Genomic DNA, 18,735 nt, shown 5'->3' on the forward strand with positions numbered 1-18,735 from the left:
CCAGACGGTTTGCCTTTCGTGATCCAGTATAATCTAAGAAATGTTTTTTAACTGACAGCAGATGAGAAACTCGTCTACCGTGTCAGTGTTCTGGAAATTCCCACGAGCCATATCATGCCAAACTATTAGACTTGGTTAAACCGGAACATCTTTTTCCATGACTCCACAGGTCAGCGTGGAAAAATTGTAGACAGGATACATGTTTGGTCCTGATTCCAAAAGCAAAAGAGCCAATCAGTTTTATCACACTGGTAGACAAACCACTTTGGCACTTTAAAAGCATTTGGGTTAGGAGGTGTCACTCAGAATTACCCTTTTGGGGTCTGCCAATCATTCCCAGGTCACACGGGCTTTTTCCAGAATAGAGGGGGGGGCTGATTCCCACACAGAAAGAGTTGAAAATGGGTTGTTTGCAAGGTCAGATAAGAGTGGATGCTAATTGCTGAAAGCTTTCTTTAAAAAGAAAATAAAAAAAGGAAAAGGGGGAAAAATCAACACCAGAGTACTGATTAAAAAAAGATCCTTCTTTTTTTTGTTTGTCTTCCTGATAGAGAATGGAAGAGGTTCCTCTGTTCCCCAATTTCTATTCTGTTGGAAGTCTTCCAATTTGAGGGGAAAAAATTAAGTGATTCCTTATCTTTTTCCCAGCCTGCTATTGCCTTTTTAAAAACAAGAACGAGAAGGATGGCACAGAGTAAAATGTATGTTTAAATACTTTCCATGGTACTTGAAGCAATCTCTCTTTCTATCTGAGCTACCAGTGGACTTTAGAGGTCCTTCTTCAAGACCCCTCTCTACAGAGTCATAGAATGTGTCACTTGAGGACAGTTCTTGTAAAAGTTCTTGGAATTCTTCTTCCCAAAGTAGACAATTCACACCTTTTCTTTCTCTAAAGCCTTTAGGTTTTAATGTTTGTATATAAGATGGTTAGAACATTTTATCATTGAATTATTGCTCCTTAGAGTTGCTGTAATTTACTTTAAGGAGCATCTTGCTTTGAAGCTTTTATGTGCTTTTAAAAAGATTTTTATCCCAGTCTTTTAAACTACTGTGAGTTCACATTTCTGCATAGTTTTTTTTTTTTTTTTGTCATTTTTCAGATAGTTGGTCATAAACTGCCTGGGGGGAAGGCCAGTTTCAAAAGCAATATATAGATTTTAAAATAAAAAAATACAAAAAAAAATAGAGTTTATTTTTTAAAAAATGTTGGATACAGCAGTGGTTCTTAACCTTTTTGAACGAATCGCCCCCTTGAGCCAATGAGGAAGTTGTCATCGCCCCCCTCCCCCAACATAACCTCTCAATCACAACATAGGAAATAATTCTTCAATTTATGCAAACACTTTTTTGTTTTCTTTAAAATTATCATCAGGACATATCGATGCAAATAGTTTATTTCCAGTCTTTTTTCCATATCTCAACTGTGTGAAAATTTTTGGTGCCACCCGTCACTTTATTCCCAAACTTTGTGATACATGTATTTCATTATTATTTATTCAAGACACTTAAATGTAATGACCACTGAAAGCAAAATTCAATTGCAAGAAAGTGAAATGCCCGAAAAGAAAAACAGTAACCTTTAATGATTGAATTACAAGTGAAATTTAAGATGCATTGCCCCCATATCGCCCCCCTTTTCATTCCTTCACCCCCGCATCGCCCCTTTTCATTCCATCGCCCCCTTGAAAAATGAAATCGGCCCCTGGGGGGCAATATCGCCCAGATTAAGAACCACTGGGATACAGCAACGGAGGCAATTACCTAGATAGGGGTAAACTCCATATCACTGGATGTATTCAAACAGCATCCAGATAGCCATCTATCGTAGATGCTTTGTATTCTTGCAACTAACAACAGGGGAAGACTTCAATGCCCTACAAGGCTCTTTCCAACTCTAGAACTCTCAAGTTATTGTAATGTGGTAATTGAGGCCATCCCAGGACAGAGAGCATAATGCATACCTGTAATTTTGAAGCAGCTATGAGCTGATAGATTTCTAGGCTGCATGGCTCAATCATGGTAGTGATTGAGTAACTAGTAACTTAAGTTGCTAGAAAATGGAGAGGAATACAACATACAGTGGTACCTTGGTACCCAACTGTTTTGAAACTCATCGAATTTGGTACTCAACACATTTTGACTTGAAAATTTTGTCCCGGTACTCATTATTTGTTTAATACAACACACAAACTAGAACTTGTTGGTGTTGTCTGCCTTGTGACTCACTACATTATTCCTTATAGGAAAAATTGTTTGGTACTCATCATTTTTGGTACTCATCATTTTTGGTACTCCCGGAACCAATTAAGGATGAGTACTGAGGTACTACTCTATCCTTATGAGGGCTATAAAAAAGTGGGCTCAGACTGGATTCTTTTATATATTTCAGATCTTGTTTATGATACAAGAGAAAGGAAACAGAAGGGCATATTCCTTCACATATGAGAATTGTCTTCATTATTATATAAGGAAAGCTACTGCTACTAAGGCAGGACTATTTCTACTCCCAGTATTATCCAACACCTTTATTCCTCCTAACATCTATCTTGGGGGTACTCAAGTGTCCTCAAATAATCTCATGCCAGAGATTTCAAGCATGGACCCTTAGTAGTTAATTCCATTCCAGACTTAGTAACCCTTAGATGAGGTTTACGCATCTCTTACATTTGTTATTTTCTCAAGTTTGTTTTAGGAAGCAAATAGGATTAATATTGTGTTCCGATGTGCTTGGGCCATCATTTCCAGAAAAAAAAGGCTTTTAAAGGGTTGAAAACTATACAGGGTAGTGTAAAGGCATCAAATGTCATCTACTTATAATTCCGCACTTAGAGACATCCTCTCTGTTTCAACTGTGCCATAGTTGGAATATATTTTGAAAAAGTGACATCCAGACTAGCAATTAAGTCCTGGAAATTTGCACTCCTGCGAATGCATTTGCATTGCTAGTTTGTCATTAGGAAGACGCGCTCGGCCATCTCATGTAGCATTACAAAAAGTCCAAATTCCAAATATTAGTTCCATAGATTTGAGTGATGAGAAACTGATTTGTGGTGGGAGAAAGTGTTTTTAAGTGGATCCCATGAAAATTCTCCCCTATTTTGCTTTCTTTTGCTTTCCAATTTTGTACTGTGCCATGCAGTTTGTTATCTACTTATCTCAGTGATGAAGAAAGGGGTTACCAGCCCAGAAGTTGAGTCCTGTCTTAATGGAATAATCCTGGATTATAACCCAAATACAGCACTGAAGGTAGACTTCTGGCTCTGGTCATCTATCCTTTATTACATTTTTTTCCCCCAACACATTCTGGATCAGCTTTTACTTTTTGCTTGGAAATTTCCCAGACTAACTTGCAGCACAACTCTCATAGTTAAGGCATTCTACTTAATGTTTAACTTTTACATACCTTCCCTATTTACATCTGAACACAATGCTTCTTGACTTCTTTTTGGCACATACATCCAAGTATTGTTCTCACTCTTCTTTCTGTGAAAATATTTATAAATGCTCAGCGTACTACATTCCATCCTCCTTAATCTGTTTGATTCCTGACTGAAGTACACTTAGATTCCTTTACTTGCAACGCAGGCATAAAGAGCCATTCTGTTGTTGAAGGAAGCACAAAAGTTCAAGCTTTCTGAGATTTTAGGAAGAAGCTTCCCCAGTTCATGGAAAACCCACCTCCGCTTCTCTCCCACATACTTCTCTCCCTCTCCTTCACCTGCACAGTGCTCAGTCTGGCCTTCTGGACATCCAGGATAGGCGATAAAAAGGACAAGCTGCTGAAACCTTTGGTTGCAACTGCCTGCCTGCCTGCCTGCCTGCCTGCCTGCCTGCCTGCCTGCCTGCCTGCCTGCCTGCCTGCCTGCCTATCTATCTATCTATCTATCTATCTATCTATCTATCTATCTATCTATCTATCTATCTATCTATCTATCATCTATCTATCTAATTTGGAAACTCTCCCATCTCCCTCACTCTGGATCAGCGGTTCTCAACGTTTGTGTGACGGCGACCCCCGTCACACAAACGTTATGCGCATGCGCGGCGCGGCGCACCTGGGGGTGGGGCCCCCGCACGCGCCGCGCATGTGCGGTGCCCCCCGCGTGCGGTGCGCATGTGCGGTGCCCCCCCGCGCGGTGCGCATGGGGACGGGCCCCCGCACACGGCGCGCACGCGCGGCGGCGCCCGCCCGCGCAGCGCGCATGCGTGGCACCGGCCCCCGGAGGCGCAGCGCGCCCCCGGAGGCGACAAAATGGCGGATCGCCATGTTTGGCGACCCCACAAAAGAGGTCGATCGACCCCAAATGGGGTCGCGACCCATAGGTTGAGAACCGCTGCTCTGGATGGTGTACAAGTAAAATGTTAAAACATAAAAGCTGTATATGGCATTTAGATAAGAGGCAAAGATACTTAAAACTCAACATTAAAAGTTAATTAAAAGGCAGGGAGTGGGCCTTTGGAGGGTCGACGGTTGCTTGCTTCTTGGGAAGCACAGTCACATTCTATGCTGGCTGAAGCTTCCAGACACTTTTCAAGGGTAGCCCCATGTACAGCATAAATACTACCCTAAGAACCAGCTGCCCTATCTCACTGTTTCCCACACAAAAAAGTGGATTTCACGGGAATTGCTCGGGCAGGGGAAAAATGCCGGAGTAAATTTCCTTTTGGAGCAATGCTGGAAGCCTTAGAATTAACCACATGTGTGTCTAATATTATATGGGCAGCTCAGAAAGCGCAACGGTGCTACAGAATAACAGGACACAATTTTGAAACTGAGTAAGAGGCGGAGCTTTGAGATCTTCATGTCTCATCAAAATAGTCCACAGATGAAACAGATGCAAATTATTCTGTTTGCTCTTCCGCTACTCAGTGAAGAAACCTGTAATTGCCCCAAGACAATCAGAGAGTAAACATTTAAGTATTAAATTACCCACACAACTGGACTATCTGTCTAGAAGAATTCCAGCAAGAAGGGTGTTTTAGCTTTGCAAAATGCTTTTGCTTGAAGCTTCCTGAACACAGAGTGAGGCCTGGCCCTTTTGCTTCTTAGCCATTGGTAGCCAAACTGCACATACCAAGGAATGATATTCTGGTCCTCCCAGCTAGCTGGAAGCTGAAGTGTTAAGTTTTTGTAGACATGCAGGGAGGCCAACATCCCATCTCCTAAACACATTTACCTTGGGGTAAGAAATCCTGGCACCAAGCACTTGCTCCAACCAGGGCAAAGCTGAGGCAACCGTTTCCCTCTAATTAGCTGGTATTTGCTCTAAAGCTGTTACGTTGTTGTTGTTGTTGTTATAAAGTTCTGAAGACAATGGTTCCTTCTTTCTTGCTCAAGCATGATGAAGTAAAATACTAATTTTCCCTGCCAGGCAAACCCCTTCTTTCCTTCACTGCATAGAAAGGAAGGCCAGCTGAGGAAGGCAAGAAGAGTAACTCAGTTCTAAAAACCTGGACAGAGGTTGCAATTATTTTTATTCTGATCATTCACTTGGTATTAAGAGTTACCTATTCAGTTCAAAATGTCAGGATCAATACTTCTGGGTCAAGCATAGAAGAGAAACTCGGGATCCAGATGATGTGGAAATCTGGAGAATGAAACTGGGACAATTCATTTAGGCAAGAAAAACCAAATGTACAGGTATAGTATAGGGGGTACCTTGCTCAATAGTAGTAACCGTGAGAGGGATCTCGGAGTCAATCACTTAAATATGAGCCAGCAGTGTGCTGCAGCTGCCAAAAAAGCCAACACAGTGCTAGGTTGCATTAACAGAGGAATAGAATTAAGATCACGTGAAGTATTAATACCACTTTACAATGCCTTGGTAAGGCCACACTTGGAATACTGCATCCAGTTTTAGTCACCACGGTGTAAAAAAGATGCCGAGACTTTAGAAAGAGTACAGAGAAGAGCAACAAAGATGATTAGGGGACTGGAGGCTAAAACATATGAGGAACGGTTGCTGGAATTGGGTATGTCTACTTTAATGAAGAGAAGGACGAGGGGGGACATGATAGCAGTGTTCCAATATCTCAGGGGCTGCCACAAAGAAGAGGGAGTCAAGCTATTCTCCAAAGCGCCTGAAGGCAGGACAAGGAGCAACAGGTGGAAACTGATCAAGGAGAGAAGCAACCTAGAACTAAGGAGAAACTTCCTGACAGTTAGAACAATTAACTAATGGAACAACCTGCCTCCAGAAGCGGTGAATGCTCCAAAACTGGAAGTTTTTAAGAAGAGACTGGACAGCCATCTGTCCGAAATGGTGTAGGGCAGTGATGGCGAATCTTTTAGAGACCGAGTGCACAAACTGCAACCCAAAACCCACTTATTTATCGCTGGGTGGCAAGTGGGTGTGGCCCACTGGGTGGGCATGGCTGTGGTGGTCATGGCAGACTGGGTGGGTGTGGCCAAGGTGAGTGTGATCACCTCGATGATGCTTGTGGGGAGGGATGCCTGTGGGGGCTGGGTAGGGTTGGTCTGGGCAGGGGGTCTCTGGCAGATGGGGCAATGGGCAGAAGGCTCGTCCTGCAGGGTGAGGCAAGGCAGGGCAGGGGTGCCATTATTGCAGGGCAAGGCGAGGCAGAAGCCGCGGCCAGGGCGGCTGCTGCCTAACACCATCAGTCCCCGCACACAGAGGCCAGCAAGCGCACGGGGACCGACAGTGTCTGTCAGCAGCCACAGCCTGCGGGCCTCTCAACCGGCACACTCTGGGGCTCCACAGCCCGCCGCCAGCAATTTAGAGGAGCCGCCTCTGAGCTGGACAGACGGCTGACAGATGAGGAGGTGATGCGGTGGGTCGTGCCCGGGAAAAGGAGAGCATGCAAGGCCAGGAGGGACGGGACAGGGGGGAGGGAAACCAGCCATGCTGGGATGCATCTGGCCATGTGGGATCTCGACGAGTTAGTGGGCGGCTGGTTGAAGAGGGACGGTTGCCATCTCTGGGACATGGCGCGCCTGCCCACAGAGAGGGCTCCGAGTGCCGCCTCTGGCACGCGTGCCATAGGTTTGCCACCACTGATGTAGGGTTTCCTGCCTGCCTGAGCAGGGGGTTGGACTCGATGACTTCCAAGGTGCCTTCCAACTTTTTTTATTATTATTATTATTATTATTATTATTATTATTATTATTATTATTACTACTACTACTACTGTTGTTGTTGTTGTTGTTGTTACACGAATCTCCCAATCGTCAGCCTTTTCTACAGGCAAGAAACTGTATGTCCCACGACACCATGGAACTTCCACCCGTCATGCAAACCAGGGCCAATGAACCAGAGTCAATGAACCATGCAAGATCTAGTTCTTACTCTAAACATTTTGTGGTACTTCTCCTGAAACTATAGGGGAATACAATAAGCAACAAAAAGACGTAACTCATTAAAACAATAAAATAATAAAAATTATAACAACATGATCTGTGTGAGAGAAGCATTCATTTTCCTAAAAGTACAACCACCTAGCAGGTCCTCCACCAGATGGCCAGATGTCTTTGGGCTCTTACAGAAGGCCAACAAGGTCAGAGCTAATCTGGGCATGACGTTCTAAAAGGCAGGAGCTGTAGCAGAAAAGGTTCTCCTCCTGGGTCCCATCAGATGACATTTCCTCATAAACAAGACCCCCAACATCTCCCTCCAGGGAGAAGCAGTTCCTCAAGCACCCTGGCCCCATGCCATATAGGGCTTTAATGATCATATCAGCACCTAATGTAGTTCATGGAGCAGAAGCACAATGTGCACTGATCTACACACGCACATAACTAACTGCCCACGTTACCACATTCTGCACCAGCTAATGCTTCAAGAGTCCTCCTTCTTGTACATAGAAATGTGTTTTCCCCCCCCCCAATATAATGGCATGATCCTACCGTATACATTGACGGCTGAACTCTTTTCCTCAAAGCTGCATCTTCATTGTAGCCTGAGGGTCCAGATGGAATAATGGCCCAACGGAGCTCTGAGGCTGCCAGTGCAAGTGAGGGAAAAATGAAACGTCCAATGTTTATTTAAGCAAATAAAATGAAAAGGAGTTTTTCATACAGATTATGAAACTGACTAGGACTAACTAGAAGGTTTAAGTTCCTTGTTAAGGTTCCTATGAAATGTATTAGAGGATGGAGAGCCAGGGAGGTGGGCAAGATGTCCTGGCAAAGGAAAAATGTGCCCACTCTGAAGTTCCCTGCAGTTTTGGGGCTGCAAATTGTAAAACAGAAGCACAGTCATTTGAGCCAAACTGCACAAAACTGAAAGAAAATCAGTTGAGTGGCTCCAGGATGCTATATTTCTATATTTCCATATTTATTTCTATATTTCTATATTTATTTCTATATTTATTTCTATATTTATTTCTATATTTATTTCTATATCAGGGTTTAAGGCACTTCTGTTCCTTCCTACTGTGAGGCAACCAAGCCCCCTGCCTAATACTGAGCCTGTCCTATCCAGTTTTCAATTTCTCATTTCAGCATTCAGAAAAGTCTGCATGCTTACTCAATTACTATTTTGTCCTACTCAGACCTTTCTCTCCCTTTTTTGCTACATTAGTATTTGTACTCTTGCATGAAGATCAGGGAAAGGGAATCATCTAGATCAGGGGTGTCAAACTGCTGGCCCGTGGGCCGGATGCGTCACAGGAAAACCACGCCCACCCCATTGCCGGCAATGGGGAAAAAGCTCCGATACGTTGCGCAACATCACATGACGTTGTGAGTTTGACATGTCTGATCTAGATCTAGCAAAATTGTCTTTCTCATAATCAAAACCTCAGCCTAAGCAGGTGTCTAGCTCTCATGGATGTACAAACAATATGTTATAATTTTGGACTCTTTTCCTAGGTATGCAGGTAGAAAGTGAAACTAAGTAGTGAATGAAAGTAAATGGGGATTTCCAAACTAATTCCTATTGAGCAACCATCCATCTTCCTTGAAACATCAACTCCTCTCTTACAAAATGATCCCAACTCCCCTCAAACACTACAATACACACGCCATTTACAGAATTGGAGATTAACCGAGTTGGAAGGGGCCTTGGAGGTCATCTAGTCCAACCCCCTGCCCAAGCCGGAAACCCTATACCACTTAAGACAAATGGCTGTCCAATCTCTTAAAAATCTCCAGTGATGGAGCACCCATGCCAGTAAATTGTATTACATGAAATGTGTATCATTTCTGCAAAACAAAACACATCCTCGCCAACTTTTAAAAGAGTCACAAGAAACGTAATACGGGATTGAGCCAAAGAAGTATGGTAGGCGATATTTCTAGGACTCTCTTCCCACATTGGCCAGGGTGGACTGGGCAAGCAAGCAGGAGGAGAATGTAAGGGCAGTTTCCTTAGCAACAGGATCAATAAGTCCTCTGCTAAGAGAGACAGTTCATCCTTCCTAAAAATCAGGGAGAACATGGTAGCAGTTCCAACTGACACCTTTTATTAAACAGCACCAACCTTGGTGAGTTAATCTTACTCCATCTGAAGAAGTAATAAAAGAGCTACTCCATTGCCCCTGATGGACTGAGTTATGGTTATGACATTTCTAATAAAATGAGTTAGCTGAAAAAGGAGTGTTAGGTTTTGGGGTCCCAGAGACTAACACAAATATCCTCTTACAATAGATCCCTTCTATTGTAATATAAGGGATCTATTGTAAGGGGATAATTGTGTTAGTCTCTAGGACCAATAGATTCTCTGAGAGGACCAAAGACTTTCTGATTCAGAAATTCTTTAGGGCATATAACCAGATGCCAGGTCTCAGATTGTTTTGCATCACAAATCAATAAAAAGGACACAGTATACTACGTGATATCCTCAGATGCTTCAAGGATTTAAAGATCCAATAGGTGGTCCTGTAATGGCTTCAGGCACTGGATTCGAAACCAAGAGCGGTTGAGTTCTATTCCCCTCTTTGGGCTAGTTCTTCTCTTTCAACCCAACCCACCTTACAAGGTTGTTGTTGCAGGTAAATAGGAGATGGGAATATGATGTACAACTTTCAGTTGTAAAAAATATAACTCTAATAAATACACAAAGGTAAATACCAATGTCCATAAGCGAGTATAATGTTTCCACTTTCAGCACAATTAGAACCAAAATGAGTTTTATTGATAGGACTTGCTTATTAAAGTTTCTCTTAAAAAAAGGTAATTAAATCTATCTCACATTAGAAGTCATAAAATAAACCAGTTGTTTAAAATTGGCACAGCTAATAGTAATAATAGCAATGGCATGAAAGTTTGCCAGTAACATTTAGCAAAATCTCTGCGTTTCAGGAATTTAAGATTACTTAGAATACTTTCCATGCTAGGATGGATTGGCCTGAAGTCAGAGTGTCTGTTTCTAGCTTGCACAAATTTAATAAGGACAGGAACACACAATTGCTATAGGATAAAAACAAAAATCTCTCTTCCCCAAGCTAGGAAAAATCCTAAAAATACCGGTTCTTTGTAGGACCTATTTTACTCACCTTGCATCATTACGGTACTCCAGAATTCACAAAAGTTCTTGGCTCTCAAAAATGTGTATTCTGTTTAGCAAAAGATAGGAAGTGGTTATCAGATTCCCAAAACTCTGTCTGTATCTGGATGGATGGACGGATGGATGGATGGGTGGGTGGGTAGGTAGGTAGATAGATAGATAGATAGATAGATAGATAGATAGATATTAAATTTAGAAATAATTCTGGAGAAAATTAGATATGACAATCTATGCTCTTTTTTTTAGAATCCAAGCACCACATCATTTGGCTGTTTAAAAACACCACCACATAATTTTGGAATTGAGTGCAGAATCAGAATTACAACTTTAATTAGAATTATGTAAATAGTAGATGCAGACAACTACTTTAATCACAAAATATCTATATCATTACAGAAGAATTAAGGGTATAAAAATAGGTTTACTGAAGTATAATCAGTTTATCACCATGAGGATGAGATGCAACCATATATAATCTGTTGTTGCTTATGTTTCCATAGAATTACCTAAAATACTACCACCTTCATCTGTATAATTCCTGCCCCACATAGTACAAAAATTAAAACACACTCACTGTACAAAATCCAGCTAAAAAAAAACTCCCTGAAAATCCATCTGAAATTTTTTTTGAAAAGCTGATGTTAAAAGTTACTATGTGCAACTAGTTACTAGCACAGTACATCAGTTCTATATTGTAAAAGTAAGAGCTGGTAGTAGACTGTCATGGTGTAGATCAGTGGTTCTTAATCTTTTTGAACGAATCGCCCCCTTGAGCCAATGAGGAAGTTGTCATCGCCCCCCTCCCCCAACATAACCTCTCAATCACAACATAGGAAATAATTCTTCAATTTATCCAAACACTTTTTTTGTTTTCTTTAAAATTGTCATCAGGGCATATCGATACAAATAATTTATTTCCAGTTTTTTTCCCATAGCTCCCATATTCTGGCCAATGGAGTGCCACTGTATGGGTAGAGGCTGCTGCGCAATGCGCATGAAGATAAGCAATGCGTATTCACATATGTACGGTGTTCTGTAATGAAGCTAGCTAGAGGAACATTTGAAAACACAATTCAATCTACTAATAGTGAGCGATCTGATGTCTCAAAAAGTCTCAAAAGTGTCCCCAAAACTTCTCGCTCCATCGCCCCCATATCGCCTTTTTCGTTCCTTTGCCCCCATATCGCCCCTTTTCGTTCCATTGCCCCCCTGAAAAATGAAATCGCCCCCTGGGGGGCAATATCGCCCAGGTTAAGAACCACTGGTGTAGATTATATTTCCATTCCATTCAGGCTAATTTTTGCTGTATACATTTCCATATGTTTACATGGATATGGCGGTGAGCACATTTCAAAATAACAAACCACATTATTCTACCCAGCTCTCTTTCGCACATAGATCCCTCCATACCGTCCTGAGCAGATTGCTGGAAACAATGTAGGCACAAGGGGACTTTTCCTTCCTAGCCAGCTGCTTGGAAACCACCAGCATTCTGCAAAATCAGTAATACTTCCTTTTGCAACAAGTAATCAGAATCCTCTCACCTGTTACCAAGCTGAGCCCAAGTACCTGGGCATAAAATGACACAGTGCTACCGAAGTTGTTTCAGAACATAAGCTGTGAAACACATCAGTATAGTGGAGAACAAAAGAAGACACTTGCTTTAAGTACACATGGTAAAAAGATGTTCTCTGCTTATAATTGATATGCTTCTTTGACAATAGTAATGGATTCTGGACCAAAAAAGTTACTTAACATTGACAAGTGAAATCAGAACAGATTTATACAGTCATTATTGTCCAGCATGCTAACATGCCCATGAAAAAGTAACTCTAGTTAAAGTTAGAAATGCTTATTTAGTATATCTCCATGGACTTGTTCTAACTGCAAGCAGTAGCAGTATCATTCTAATTTCCAAATAAATTCTTTATTTGTTATTTTACAAATCATTCACTTTTATTTCTATTGTTGCTGGCAGGAGAATGGCTGCTGAGAGGACATCACTATGCACTCTCCTGTTCCAACATGGCTCCTTTCAAAGTGCCATATGGACCTTGTGCAGTAGTTAATAATCATTGTCAGCCCCCAACATCTTCAAAGTTGTCTTCCTCAAGAGGAGGAAGAGGAGGAGGAGGAGGAGGAGAAGAGGAGGAGGAGGAGGAGGAAGAAGAGGAGGAGGAGAAGGAGGAGAAGAAGAAGAAGAAAAAGAAGAAGAAGAAGAGGAGGAGGAGGAGAAGGAGAAGAAGAACAAGAAAAAGAACAAGAAGAAAAAGAGGGGGGGAGGAGAAGAAGAAGAAGAGGAGGAGGAGAAGAAGAAGAAGGAGAAGGAGAAGGAGGAGAGGAAGAAGAAGAAAAAGAAGAAGAAGAGGAGGAGGAGAAGGAGAAGAACAACAACAAGAAGAACAAGAAGAAAAAGAGGGGAGGAGGAGGAGAAGAAGAAGAAGAGGAGGAGGAGGAGGAGAAGAAGGAGGAAGAAGAGGAGGAGAAGAAGGAGAAGGAGGAGAAGGAGAAGAAGAAGAAGAGGAGGAGGAGGAGAAGAAGGAGAAGGAGAAGAAGAACAAGAAGAAGAACAAGAAGAAAAAGAGGGGGAGGAGGAGGAGGAAGAGGAGGAGAAGAAGAAGAAGAAGAAGGAGAAGAAAAAGAAGAAGAAGAAGAAGAAGAAGAAGAAGAAGAAGAGGAGGAGGAGGAGGAGGAGGAGGAGGAGGAGGAGGAGGAGGGAGGAGGAGGAGGAGAGAAGGAGAAGAAGAACCACAACAAGTACAAGAAGAAAAAGAGGGGGAGGAGGAGAAGAAGAAGAGGAGGAGGAGGAGAAGGAGGAAGAAGAGGAGGAGGAGAAGGAGAAGAAGAAGAAGAGGAGGAGGAGGAGGAGGAGAAGAAGGAGAAGGAGAAGAACAAGAAGAAGAACAAGAAGAAAAAGGGGGAGGAGGAGGAGGAAGAGGAGGAGGAGGAGGAGAAGGAGGAGAAGGAGGAGAAGAAGAAGAAGAAGAAGAAGAAGAAGAAGAAGAAGAAGAAGAAGAAGAAGAAGAAGAAGAAGAAGAAGAAGAAGAAGAAGAAGAAGAAGAAGAAGAAGAAGAAGATACTTTGTTAAGCTGCAGTTTGTGCAGCTCTGATCATTAAGGCGAGATTGGAAAAAAAAAATTGTGCTCTCAGAGAAACAGCTGAGCAGAGAGCCAGGTGGTGGTCAGGGGCAAAACATGGAAGGGGAGACCCCGGGTGCTGCCTCTGCATCAACGGTTCCACTCAAGACAGGGACCAATCGTGACCCAATGTGGGAAATCAAAGGAGTCGGACGGGGGCTCGTGAAATAAACCGGGGGAAAGAGCTGCTGGGAGTGTCTCCGTCTCCATGAACCTGTTGCTGTTTAAAACGAGGTCGGGAAAGGGCAGCTCACGCAGGAGGGGCCGAGGGGATCCAGGAAAGGAAGCCGGGCGGTGCAGGGAAGGCGAAGAAAGCGCGGGCTCCGGCAGGAGAGCCAGAAGGCGACAGCAGGCAACACTCGGAGGGCTGGAGGGAAACGGCGCCCGCTGCAAGAGGCGACTGAGTGGCCAGGAGGGGAGCGGCTCGCAGTTTCCTCCCCGGGCAGCAGCATTAATTTTAGAGGAACCGGCAGAGACGGGGGGAGGGGGGCGAGCGATTTCAGGTTGCGCTCGGAAGACCGCAGGATCGGGAGGGGCCGAGGGAGGGCGAAGGTGCCGGGGGAAGGACAGCCCGGGCGGTGCCCATCGCCGGCGAGGCTGCGGGGCGGCCTCTGGGTGGGGGCCCGAGGGGGGGCGCCTGTGGAAGGGAGGGGAGGCGGGCGCGGGGCGTGGGGAGGCGGGCCAGAGCCTCTTTCGGAGCCCCCGGGATCGCCACGCCTGCCGCCGATGCAAGTAGGCACAACTCCGCGCGCTCCGTCGCGGCTGCAGCAGCAACAGCAGTAGACAAAACTTCGGCGGCCCGTCCGAGCTGCGGGTCCAGCGGGATCCCTCCGGCAGCCCGGGAGAAGCCAGTCCGGCGCCGAGGCGAGGGGATCGGGCAGAGGAGCGCTGCAGCCAGCGGCGGCCCAGCGCGCCGGCTCCGCGGCCTCCCGCCTTGACCTTGCCTCCTCTGGCCGGGCGCCTCCTCGCCGCCCAGGCACACGACTCACCTGCCGCGCGGCACCGCCGGGACTAATTCGAGAGGAGCGGCCGAAGCAGGCAGCTGTCGTCGCATCGCCGGCTGGGCGTCGCAAGATGCAGGTAGGGGCGCCGCCTCCGAGCAAGGCAGCTCCAAGCGGGTGCCTGGCTTCCACGGCCAGGGTCCTCGAGTGGCGGCGGCTGGGGGTTGCGCCGCGGTTTCTGGAGCCAAACTTGACCGGGAGATGAAGCTCTTTACCCCCCCCTCCCCGCGTTCACACGTGCGCTCTCTCCCGGGAATGCAACACGTGTTGGCACTGCGGGGAGGGCAGGCGTGGGCGAAGGGCTGCTCTGGCTCTATTTTCTTCGGGGTGCATCTTTGTGGGAATGCGCGAGGAGGGAGGTCTGGAAGGGGCGCGGAGTGGGAGCGTCTTTCCGTTACGGAGGAGTTGCCGTAAGGAGCGGCTGCATCGGTGGAACTCGCTCCCGAAGCGGGAAACTTCGGTGTGTTTGCAAATCTCGCAGCTGTTCTCACTTTCGCAGGCCAAGCTAAATCTCTGCACCTTTGTTTGAGCGCAGTAAGCTCGGCTGGAGTCAATTGGGGGGGGGGGCTGGAGCGGTGAGTTCAGCGCAGAGAAAGTGGTTGACAAGTTGGGCTTTCAGGATGCGGGACGCAAACTGAATGGAGAAAAATAGCCTCAGCACCCACCTAAAGCCATTTTAATACCTCAGCCTTACTTTTTTTTTGAGTTCTGTGTCTGAAAGGGATCCTGACAAGTATCCAGGAGAGCAGGTGCAGGATTGGTCCAAAACAGAGCCAGAGTAGCAAACGTAGTACTGTCATTTATCTTCACCAGCAAGGTAGGAAGTATCTGCAGCCAAGCCAGTTTGTTTTTTTAGACTTAAAGCAATTAGTTCGCCCAACATATAGAAATAGGGCAATATTTTGAGTACAGGTAGTTCTCAACTTAAGACTGCAATTGAGCCCAGAATTTAATGTTTCTAAGTGAGAAATTTGTTAAGTGAGTTCTGCCCCATTTTACAACTTTTCTTGCCACATTTGTGAAGTGAATCACTGCAGTTGTTAAGGTAGTAATGTGGTTGTTAAATGGATCTGGCTTCCCCATTGACATTGGTTGTCAGAAGGTGGCCAAAGACGACCCTGGGACACTACAGCCGTCATAAATACGAACCAGTTGCCAAGTGTCTGAATGTAACTCACTGTTACCATGGGGATGCTGCAACGGTCATAAATATGAAAAATAGTCATAAGTCACTATTTTTAGTGCCGTGGTAACTTTGAATGGTCACTAAATGAACTGTTGTAAGTCAAGGACTAGCTGTGTAGAGGAGGGCCTGTCAGATGATTCTGTCCTTAGGTGCAGGATTATAATAAAGTTTTGGCCCTTGTTTGGTTTCCTGGTTGAAACCTGATTCCTCTGTTTCAAACTTCAGTGCACGTTAGGGACTGGCAACGAATAAGCTGCCGTTTCCTAATGTTAAAATGGGGAGCTAGTGAGGCTGGGTTGAGCTCCTGCCTGCTGTCTGGGGCTTCCCTTCTGCCTGGGTGATGGAAGTGGTCTCCAGCATTGAGACTCTTGAAGAACCATTTGCTCTGCTTGGCCTCTCTTCATTTTGGGTGGTCCTTCTTATCCCATTTTGGGTGAGGTCTGGAATTTCCAATAGGATGATGACTTGACAGATGAATAAAAGCAGTGCGCAACCTTCGATACAATGCAGCTGTTTTTGAACGATGCTATAAGGATGCTTCTGGCTCTGATCATTACCTCAAGGTAGAGCAAAGGAGAATGCTGTTCCACCTCTACAGCTATTCCTCCAATTCCAGGCTTCCAGTAGAATCACAGAGGTCTGTGCAATACTTTTGTGGGTTTATAGACATCCCATTTGGCCTTTGGCAACGGAAGGATGCTAGCCTAGAATGAGCCATTGCTTGGATTGGTCAAGGCAATTTATTAGACCCTTAGGGACTAGTCCTTTCTCCTTTTACAGCGAGAACAAGATTAGCAGGGTGAAAACCTCAGGTTAATTTAATTACTGAAAGAGCCCTGTGTAAAAAGAATGGAAGGGAGGACTTTCTGTTACACAAATAAGATCTCCTTTCAGGAACAAGTAAGACCTTGCCTACAAGCATGGGGAGATATCTAAACACTATTCATATAGCATAAATCAAGCCAGATCTGGTGCTGTCTTGGACCTCAATCACACAATTCCCTAACCAGCAAGACAAAAATATAGAGTCGTGTGACCTCATTCTGGGATCACTTAGATTCCAGATTTTCGTAATTGCAAACAGTTTACTATTTTCCTTTCCATTTTTTAATCAGTATCCATTTTGGAGGTCAATGATCTTTATTTATATGCTAGTAACAGTGTGTGTGTAAGGATTGAAATGTATTTGGGGAACAGGGCTAAATGCCCCTTAAATTTAAGAATTATTCCCAGAACCCAAATTATGGTGGCATATGAGAACTTGAATCTGGTATGTTTGTATGTGTCTGTGTGTGTAACTTTTATTTTATTTATATTCAAATTTATCCACACTTATCCACTTTTCTTTATATTCAAATTTATATTCCACTTCTATTAAATCATATGCAGCAAAGACTGCCAATCTCAAACTTTCCAAAGGATAATCTTTCCATTTCTATAATTTCCACACAACATGGATAGCAATTATGTGAGCTGTACTTCTGGAGAGTATCCATTGCTGATGGCTATTGTGCTGAGAAAGTCAAAATTATCTGTGTGTTATAGCAGTGCTGGTCAAAGATAAAATAGGCCGCATTCAACCCAGCCATATTTGGTTAAATGAATTGGGGTGATTTAAAATATACAGCAGAGCTGGGCTTGATATATGCCATATTATTGCCCTGTTTGTGCAGCAGTGTGTATACACATTATGACAGGCTTTTGGCTACTAGACTTAAGTACAACTTCTGCTCTTTTCCCTTATCTCTATTTATACAGATAGTACTTCTTCTCATATATTTGCAACAAGCAGCTGTATTTGCGTTCTCAGCTTTGTTGACCCAGTTGTAAACAGTATGATTGATGCTGCTTGTGATAGTGTCTCAACAGATGGCACTTGTGGTGTGTGTAGCAGGCATAACCAACTTTCCCCTTGCATTGAAGTGAAATATACTTCTTGTTTTAGATTAAGTTATTGAAGTTGGGTAGTTTAGATTGCTGTGGTCTTTGAAGCTGCATATGGCCTCTTACTGGTATCATAATGACTTAGATATACTTTTTCAGGGCAGTAAAACTGTCTTTGGGCTATAATATGTCAGTCTGGGAACCTTCTCTACAGTATGCAAAAAACACTGCCTGCGCAGGAAAATCCAGAACATAAGAAGAAGGTTTACGGTTGTGTTGATCTCTTGTTTTCCTCATGAAGGGATGTTTTATGTGGAGGGGCATTTTGCTCTACCAGCCGAGACGTGCAATTTGAAGTGGAACAGCACAGGTCTTTGGAGAGAACTGAATCTTTTTTACAGAGCTGCAGGATGATTTGGTCTGATTTATAGTCTTTGTTTCCACTCCGTGTTGTGTCTTTAACGCTGTGGGCCTGCAGCTTTTAAAACTTCCCCTCGATAGCTGATTTGAGCGTCTGGGTAGGAGAGACTGTTCAATGACTTTTGAGTGAAATAGGGCTAGTGTTCAGAAGGTGCTAAAGAGGAGTAGGTTGGAAAGCAAAACAGAGTGAGCAATAGATTCACACCCAGAATATAACTCCTGGGGTGAAAACCTGGGGTGATTGGATCAAGAGAAAAGAGATATCACTTGAGGGAAACTTTTAGTGATACTATATTACTGACACCCTCTGAGTGACACGTACCCCAAACTCTGTATATTGAGATATGGGAGAGTCAGTAAAGCACTTGAAACTCTCTTCTCTGTAGGAATATTTTGAGCAAGCTCATTCTAGGTCAGGGGTGTCAAACTCACAACTGTCACGTGACGTGTTACAACATTTTTTGCCATTGCCCGGCAATGCAGTGGGCGCAGTTTCGCTATGATGCATCCGGCCCGCGGGCCGGCAGTTTGGCACCCCTGATCTAGGTGGTGTATGGAAGCATCCACTGCAGGCAATGCAGCAGTAACAATAATGTACAATAAAACAATAACTTGTGAACATGTCTATGGAGATTCTCAAT

At 44.2% G+C, this 18,735-nt stretch overlaps 1 protein-coding gene and 1 long non-coding RNA gene across 3 annotated transcripts in view; one reads left to right on the forward strand and one right to left on the reverse strand.

Moving 5' to 3' along the window:
- LOC120314803 overlaps positions 1-14,723 on the reverse strand; it is a 33,898-nt gene extending 19,175 nt beyond the window's left edge. Inside the window, exon 1 of one of the 2 annotated variants that reach the window (XR_005558543.1) lies at positions 14,593-14,723. This is a non-coding gene — a long non-coding RNA (uncharacterized LOC120314803). Of the gene's footprint in view, positions 1-3,403; positions 3,827-14,592 lie in introns of those variants that run through there. The other variant, XR_005558532.1, reaches the window with a different exon arrangement.
- WNT5B (Wnt family member 5B) overlaps positions 14,565-18,735 on the forward strand; it is a 125,016-nt gene continuing 120,845 nt past the window's right edge. Inside the window, exon 1 of the mRNA XM_039357781.1 lies at positions 14,565-14,683. Coding sequence (XP_039213715.1) covers positions 14,678-14,683 — 6 coding nt within the window. The 5' untranslated portion in view covers positions 14,565-14,677. The remainder of the gene's footprint in view (positions 14,684-18,735) is intronic.

The sequence above is a fragment of the Crotalus tigris genome, unplaced genomic scaffold, assembly GCF_016545835.1.
Source record: "Crotalus tigris isolate CLP2741 ecotype Arizona unplaced genomic scaffold, ASM1654583v1 scf7180000017541.2806704, whole genome shotgun sequence".
Taxonomy (NCBI): Eukaryota; Metazoa; Chordata; class Lepidosauria; order Squamata; family Viperidae; genus Crotalus; species Crotalus tigris.